Source organism: Limulus polyphemus, unplaced genomic scaffold, assembly GCF_000517525.1.
Source record: "Limulus polyphemus unplaced genomic scaffold, Limulus_polyphemus-2.1.2 Scaffold520, whole genome shotgun sequence".
NCBI lineage: Eukaryota > Metazoa > Arthropoda > Merostomata > Xiphosura > Limulidae > Limulus > Limulus polyphemus.
In genome coordinates, this window is record NW_013666130.1 from 1 (window position 1) to 9195 (window position 9195).

Below are 9195 nucleotides of genomic sequence, written 5' to 3' on the forward strand. Positions count from 1 at the left end.
TTAAGAAAGGACTTGTGTCGCTAAAGTTTCGTCGGAACGAATTTACGGAAAATTAATTAACTAAGGAACGGAGACGTAACAGTATATACTTTGAATGCCGTGTCAGGGTCTAATGATTTATCCGTTCAAACCACATAATGGACTTGAGTATCCATATCTGTTCTCAATGTTTTATTTCTTACACATCTGAGGTTTGCAAATAAAGGTTAAATCTAATAGAAGGCGTATTCCTACTGCTGTTTAAACTCTACAGTACAGATTTACAATGCTAAAATCCGGGGTTCGATTCCTTGCGGTAGACACGGCAGATAGCCCATTGGGGCTTTGTTCTACAAAACAAAAAACTGTTACTATACATTTTACGATTTTAACAATATAATATGGGTCTTTTGTGAGTGAATCTTTTTATTTGTCTTTATTGTCTGAATAGCTGCATGAAAATATCATCAAAGGTAAGGGGATGCCATCGTTCCTTTATATGATAAAATTAACTTGATATTTGTGCAATCATTATAGATAAATATATATTGATATATCTGTTTCTTTCCTGGTATAAAAACTAACATCTATGACGTATCATCAATAATCATTTTATTAAAATTTATCTATGGACGAGAAAGATATCGTTAAAAATAGCAAACTACAGTTCACTGTTCATAATTTATATGTAATGTCATTTTAAGTATACAGGTATATTTTCACTTTAATTATTGTATTCATGTCATCACGACTTAAGTTGACAATAGAGGGCTGATGACTTAACTCTTCACCCGGTATTGATATTAAATTAAGCTTCACACGTTGTCTTCTTTTGATTTTCATTTATGTGAATTGGATATCTAGTAGGCTTAAAACTGTGGGTTTATCAATGTTTATAGTAATATTTAAGAAATATATTTATATTTTTACGTTACTGATGATGTGCATTAAACTTCAGTTTATTTCTCTTTGTGTTCTACTACTACTAGCACTAGTAGTCTAGTACTACTGTGAAAATGTTTAATTGTAGTCGTAACTCATATAACTTAAGTTAGTAATACTACTATAGTAATAGTATTATACCGTACGACATTGATAATGTGGGATTCCTGAAGTAGTTGCAATTGTATGTACTATTGCTATGAGGATAAAATGCGAGTAACACTAACAGTAAGCTAAGGATACAGTACTTATCTTTAACAGCTTAAGATTTTAACCTCAGGTTGGCTAACTAAGTAGTACTACTAATAGTATTAGTACTAGTTAGCATGCCACTGAAGTGAAGTGCTACATTAGTTGATAAACTGTTTAAATAATAATATAACTTAAAGTTTAAATTAACAATAACTTATTTGTCTTAAGATTGGAGAAATGGTATAAATCAATTGATTTATGCTTTAAAATTGGTCTGATGCTTGTATGTTAGATATCCAACTTGTGAGTTCTAACTATAAGTGCACATGCACAGTTTCATTAGATTATCTAAACATAAAGTGTGATTTAGGTTATAAACTAGTTAATGAAAAATTACATAATATAGAATAACTATTATAATGATAAAATTTTCACACACAAGAATCACCTGTGTGATGGAAAGCTGAATAATTAAATAAAGAATTAGTGCTAGGCTGGCTTGCTAGGAATAAATTTATTAATATGAAGACTAGCATTAATATTAATATGATTCAAAAATTAATAATTTCACTGACAGGTGCTTGTTCTAGCTCTTTTTAATATTTTTATTGTGTTGTACTTTATATTTTTTTAATCTTTAAATCCAGTAATCAGTTAAGTTAAACTTAAGGAAGCTTAATTAACATGCTTTTAATTTATGTTTAGAGTTGTTGCTCATACTTTCACAGTTTTGCAGTTTTCTATGTTACACCGTGTAAAACATGTTTTGAGACTTACTAACTTAATTATGACATGGAGCATGTTGAAGTTGTGAGATTACTGAAAAAGTATATGTGTAATTTTTTTGAAAACTGTTATTAGAATTAATAAACTCAAAACTGTTTGGGGGAATCACCATTGGTTTGACGTAGAAGTTTATGAAACTCTTATAATATAAAAAATATCTTAAGAAGGATGAATTGTTAAAGAAGTGTAAAAATGAAAAGTTTAGTATTTTGTTATGAAAATAATATATATTTTTTTCCTACAGAAAAATATTACATGATTTTCATCATCAGAAAGGAAATGTAGGATGAAAGAATATCTAAGAGTAAAAAAATCAGTGAACCTAAAATGTAACTTAAAAATTTGTAAGTTAGGACAATGGTTCCAAAGCCAGGGCCCACAGGAAGAGATTGTAAAAAATATGCAAATTACATAAAACTTCTAACATATGCAGTATCTATAGATTCATTGAGTGGGGGACCTTGTGTTGAGAAATATTGGGAACTCGTGCATGAGGGCTCAAAAAATTAAATGTTGATCAGCTTTGAAATCATCACACATTTTAAAAGATATTAAAGAGCATATATCTCTGATTAACTTTTTACTCCTGATATTAAATCTTGTATTTCCAGCTATTTTATTTCACAACTCCAACAGATCATTTATAGAAAATATGAACAACCTCTTAATTCTGTAACCATCAACTAAGTCGCACATTTATATACTCTCCCGTGAAGACAAGTTCAAAGTAAGAAGTGGGTTTAAATTTTTGCATTTCTAAAGGGTAGTTGTGCAAAGACAACATTAAAGAAACAAATTAACCCTTGTTGTTCATTGGTTATGTCATTTTAATATTCTTCCTGAAATTCTTCCATCATTTAGTAAAGAATCTGAGTTACATGTACTACTACTTTTGGGGATCTCAAACTTGGTAACAATAACCTTGCTGCTAATTATGAAACTGTTTCCACTGCAGCTAAATACTAAGGGCTTTAATCAAGTTACTCCAAAATCGTTTTTTTCTTTAATTTCCAGAACAACAATGCTTTTCTAACACAACAAATCTTTCCCAAATTATCATATTCTAAGTATATAACTCTAATATGATCTAACTAATTAGAGTTATGAGAATAAAATTAGTTTCACTTGTGTTTTTTGAGTTTTAGAAATACTGGAAATTATCTAATTAGCATGTTAAAATTTCTAAGAGCTCAATTAATTTGATATTATTAAGCCTACTTTGCAGTCTGTGTTGGGCTTCATTGGGTTATCCAGTCAAAAGACACTTCACTTTGCTAAAATCTTTGTTCTTTTGTGATCAATATAAGAATGAAATATGAACTTTTTGGAAATGATTCAAGGTATTCTTTGGAAAAGCTGTACAATAAGAACAATTTTTACCTCTGGAATGTAGTTGTGAAGTTGTTTTTGTGTTTTAATACAACTAAATTATGTGGAAAATCATACTAGTGTATTCCAAGTACAATTTGTGTACTATTAATAAAAGCCAAACATTGTAACTCATTTGTATGTAAATTTTTAGCATACCTAATAAGCTGACATTACTTGTGTTTAGTAATTGAAATTTCTTAAATCAGAGAATTTGAAGATTTTATTTCTAGATGTTAACTTTTGATATGAAAATAGAGGTACTCTTAAAAATGTACCATTTTAATCACGTAAAAAAAAATTTTGGAGAACACAACTAGCCCTTTTTTATAAACATATGCCTTACAAAACTTCAAACCCTCTCCATAAGAAACAATTCAGCTTATTAGGATTGAAAATGTTTGCACTCTTATAGAAGACTTAAATCAGATTGACTGCACATTTGAAAAGCTATCAAAGTAATGAATTAATCATGTTTGAAATCTATAAATGTTTTCTGAAAATTTTTGTTAACATACTCTTTACTTTAACATGAACTGCACAGCAATGAAAATGCTACTGTTACTATCTGTACTTACTACACTATCTCTTGTTGTTGGAGTTGACAGAGGAAACTTTAAATCATGTGACCAAAGTGGATTCTGTAGGTAAGTTGAAAAAATTTGAAGATTATTGTGCCTAATATCTTTAAAAAAATAAAATGCAAACAATTTTGTACCTTAAACTGACAGTAGTTCCCAAAACGTTCTGTTTATTTCATCCAGAAATTTCAGTACTTTCCAAAACAGAATTTACTTTAAACATCCCCAGTTTCTGGTTTAAATTTTTTTCTCATTTATGGACCAACATGTACTTGTAGTTGATAACCTCATAATTAGTGCTGGGCAATCAACTTGATTAGTCGATATAATTGATTATCTGATTTTTGATTACATTGATCAGTGTCACATGAAATAATTGATTAATCAATTATCAACAAATGTTTCTGATTACTACTGCTTTTGATTATTCCAATTAATCAAAATTAATGTTACAATTATTACAACTGTCCAATAATTTAAATATTGAAATTATGATTTTTAAGGATAAAAGGATGAATGACATACTATTACCTTTATTAATTCTGTACTTATATTTGATTGGTAAATCTTTCTACTGGCTGTACTAAATCAGTTAGCATCCAGATAAGGAGTTGATGAAGTTCTGTGGTTCACATTCCATTAGCAGTAAAAAAATAAATCATGCTCTGCACTTTGGTGCTGTGGGTGCATTATAAGAGTGATGGTTAAAATCTCACAATTTTTCCGACAAGAGTAGTCCAAGAGTTGGCAGTGGATGGTGTTGACTACCTCCCTAATCTATTGCTTGAAAATAACTCTTATTTAGTTTGCAGTAAATCCAACAAAAAAACAAATGACCAAATGAAAAGTACTTTTAGAATGTGGAGTTTAGTATAAAATGCATGGATGCAAGTCACACACCGCTCTCTGTGACATCTAACCTTTTAACAACATTTAACTTTTTTCTTTTAGTCTCATTTTAAGCTATGAAAAATATTGTAAAATTATTTTCAAATTTCTTTTTTCAGTATTTTATTCAACCATTTTTACTTAAGAATTAAAATTTTTATAGTTGCTACATTATACAATACACATGAATCTGTTCCTAGCAATTCTTCAGTGAATAACTTAAATAAAAACTTCAACATATTTTAATTACATTCATTCATTTCTTTCCTTCATTAATTGTAGTCCCCCAGTGGGAAAGCAGTAAGTCTACGAACTTACGGTGCTAAAATCGAGGGTTCAATTCCCCGCAGTGGACACAGCAGATAGCCGAATGTGGCTTTGCTCTAAAACAAACATGTCAAACGTTTCATTTATTGTAAACAAATTAATAATAACTTGGCTTAATATGTCTGCTTCTCTCATAAAGTTAAAAATAGTATTGAAGTACCTAACAAAAAACCACAGATAATAAGAAATTATTACCAAGTTGTTGATTTCCAACTAGTATTTCAAAGCCATATTCTAATGCTTGAATTCACATGATAAACATGTTATTCAGTGAAATACACTAGGTCTTGGTGAATTTTCATTAAAAAAAAAGTGTGCTTTTCATATATTCCTTTACATTTGTGATTAACCATCACAGAAAAGATTGGCATAGCATTTCAACTTCTAATAACTATCAAAATACCCTAAAAGAAGTCCAAATTGACATAGTTATGCAAAGACTTAATTTCGAACACTTGACCATGAGCTTATAAACACATATCAGCAAATAGAATATTGGTTACTGTGGCATTACTAAAATGGTTGTTGCTGAAAGTCTACATGGGTTTTACATAATTCTTCTTCACACAGAAAAGACTGTGATTGGTTCACCTTCAAAACATTGTGAACTTTAAGTTGCACAACACTAAAATGCACACCTTGCAAAATAAAAAATAAGGTCACGGGTTTTCTTGGAGCAAAATGGAGATGACCATTCTTAACACTCACTGGATTAAGTTGCTACTCTGACTTATAAATGTAAAAGTTATTTGGCAAACCCTGGTTTTAATTGTATTGAACCCGGGTGGTGGATCATGATTAGGGAAGACCCAAGAGGTAAGTGAAAGCCCTTGAAGCTTAATATTTAAGTGAATTGAAAAATCTTATAAATGCAACAGTGTCTTATCAACTGTTTAACAGTGGAAACTTTTAAGTATTGTTCTTATTCTAGTCATTACATTATGTAAATAAAGTTATGTACAAATTAAATATTTTACTTCCTGAATAGGCGCAATAGAAACATGCAGCCTGGAGAATCCCCATACTATCTGCTTATGAATAATTTGAAGGTTTCACCAACAAAAATAGAAAGCCGTCTTGCTAATGCAAAAACAGGTGTTCTGTATACACTGGAAATCAGTGCCTTGATGGATGGAATGTTGCGAATGAAAATTAATGAAGCAACTCCAATCAGACAAAGGTTTGAGGCAACTGAAGCACTAAATGGAGAACCTAAAGAGACCAGGTGAAGTTTAATTAGTAAATTACATTTTGTTTAAAGCAAAGAAATACCTCTTACCAGAAATTGATGAAATTTGTTGAATTGTGTAACATTGAATTATATTCTAAGAAATCATGCTGCTTTTAAGGGGAAACAAAACCCTAGTAAAAATATTATCTGTTTTATATCTTTAAGAATGGTTTTCTGTAAGAGCCAATATTTGAAGGTTAAAAACTAAAGGCATACATACTAATAGTTTATATCCTAAATAATTTTTTAACATGTTTTTGAAAAAGTTCATGTTTTCCAGCAGCAGTGTTTCTTTAAGGTCTTTGTGTGAACAAACCTGCTTGGTAATTATGATAGTTTTATGTGACATCATATAGGAGGATGTCAAATCAACTGCAGTCACACTGTCCCCCAGTCATCAGTTTTTCCACCAAATTACACAAATAAATAGACCCTAGTTGCTTAAAAATATATATATATATATATATATATATATATATACTGAGAACATAATGTTAAAATTAAATTCACTAATTGTGATGTTTTAAGAAGTAATTTAATATATTTGAATTTAGTTTTAAGGAATTTGTTTTTTTGCTTCCTTGATCTGGAGTATGTAAGTGGGTCCATAAGTTTCAGTCATTTATCATGTGGTATTAGTTGCAATTCAACTTTTATCATTATGTGTTTACTTTTTTACTGTAATGCTGAAAATTTATTTCATAATATTTGTTTGGATAGTGGAGGAAGATCCACTAAAAATTGTGTTCAGTTTTATTATGCTACTAAGTAAGCCTACTTACTTATTTTGAATGTTTTTCCTGTTGTCAAATGTGTTTATATTATCCTGGCTAGTAAGGTTTTCATATATTTGTCAAATCCTGCTAAACATCCATTAATGTGATTTCTCAAGTTTGAATTTTATATAATCATTTTCAATCCTAACAATGTGTGTCAATAATGATTGTGTGAGTAGTACATTAAAGGCTGACTAAGCATTTTATATTAACATGTTTCAGTACATGTACAAATGAAATATTTTGCTTGCTGAAGAGGTGCAACAGAAACATGCAACATGTTATTAAAGTTCTTCACCATGATGTAGTTATAGATGGAAACATCAGCTTTAGAATGATGTTGCTGCATTTTATTAATCAAAATACTTGATGTGCACTAGGAAATTTTTAGATTCTTCAAGCATGCAGTTGGTACAGATGATTAGGTTTAAGTGATTGGCTGTAGGAAAGGAGCATTGTTTTATGATTCATGTTAGCCAGGCTACCATTGTGTGAATTAATCATGGTGTTATTTTTGAACTTCAACAAATCTGACATCCATGTTTCTAAGTCACAGTGTATCAGTAGATTTTCAATATTAGCTATTTCAGATGTTTAGAGACCACTGAAATATTACTAGATAATAAATGAAAATAAAGTAATTAAATGAAATAATAACGTATATAAAGTAATAAAACTAAGATCAGTTGGTGTGGATTTTGAGTTTACCACACAACTGTATTAAATTTTAACTCTTATTCCATATAGGGTTAGTTGATGTGATCAACCTTGTAACCACAAAGTAACCATCAGAGTTTCCATTCTATAATTTTTAGTATTGTATATGTATTTTCTTGAAACTTGGCAAGCTTTTAATAAACATTACAAGTTTTGTACACAAAAAAATCAGATTTTTTATCTTAAGTATTTTTACTAAAGTTTTATCCATCCATGAATATATGATATCAGAGTGTTGACTGTTCTGAGTGAAATGTGATTTTCATAGTTAAGATTCGAAATACTTTTCTTAATCTGTAAATTTTCAAATTTTATCTGCATAGCTTCTAAAATTTCCTATATAATTATCAAGCATTTGTTTGTTGTTTTTTCAGTAAAACTTTGTATTTTATCTGTCATCTTCTCTACCCTAACTCTGTATGGACTCTGTCAATATGACTGACCTTGTAACCACCTTAAAAAAAGAACATGAAATAAATCTTAATTACACCTTCTTTTTTTTTTTCTTTCTAGAATGACTTCAGATTTTAACCGAAAACTACAATCATTTATCCTAAATACTTTAAGGCTTCTAACAGTTTTTTTTCTAACAACTTCATTTGTTTCTACTTAATTTTGTTTTATTGCCCTTTGAACTGTCTAACTGATAAATCTGTTATACAAGTTGTAAATCACTCGACAAGTGTGTAGCCCACATTACGATATTGAATGGCATAACACGTGATCTGCACACGAGCATACCTCTTGAAGAATTTTTTATTGTTATTTTTCATTATCTTACCTAATCTAAGCTTATTTAGCCAAATAAGTTTCTATACTTTACATTTTAGTTACTTTTTATAAATGGAAAATATACATGAAAAACAAGAAATATAGTTCTTACTTTTGACCTCTGTTTTTTGCTGTGGGTTGCCAATGGCATTTAAGCCTACTTTTTTATAATGATGATACTAGTACATTAAATAATTTTATTATTTACTTAAATAATGTACCCCAAAACACATAATAATAACATGTGCAAAGCAAACAATGTCCATTAACTGTTTTAATTTAACTGGCTTAAGTATGTCAAGGGGATTAATAATTCCCTTAGCTACTCAATCTGAACACCACGATATAAGCTTTCAATTTGAAGATGAAATTGACAATACTCTGTACTGAAAACAAGGTAGCATTAAATATCATTCAACATATTAAAACTTTGCCTTTATATTGATCATAAATGGTATAAAATGTCATAGAGAATTATTGCAAAGTTGTGAAAGAGAGGATGTGACAGGTGGGTGGGTCTGATTTTATAGTTTTACTCCATAAACAAAGAACATTGAAGGCTATGCAAATTAGAGTTTGCCTTAGTAATATATTTATATATATATATATATATATATATATATATATTGTTATGAGT

At 29.4% G+C, this 9195-nt stretch overlaps 1 protein-coding gene across 4 annotated transcripts in view; it reads left to right on the plus strand.

The window, feature by feature from the left end:
* Positions 1-747: 747 nt before the first annotated feature.
* LOC106458825 (neutral alpha-glucosidase AB-like) overlaps positions 748-9195 on the plus strand; it is a 52265-nt gene continuing 43817 nt past the window's right edge. For 2 of the 4 annotated variants that reach the window (XM_013918373.2, XM_013918375.2), the window contains exons 1-3: positions 750-856; positions 3812-3914; positions 6052-6288. In XM_013918373.2, coding sequence (XP_013773827.1) covers positions 3814-3914; positions 6052-6288 — 338 coding nt within the window. In that variant the 5' untranslated portion in view covers positions 750-856; positions 3812-3813. Of the gene's footprint in view, positions 857-2510; positions 2627-3811; positions 3915-6051; positions 6289-9195 lie in introns of those variants that run through there. The other 2 variants (XM_013918374.2, XM_022385167.1) reach the window with 2 other exon arrangements.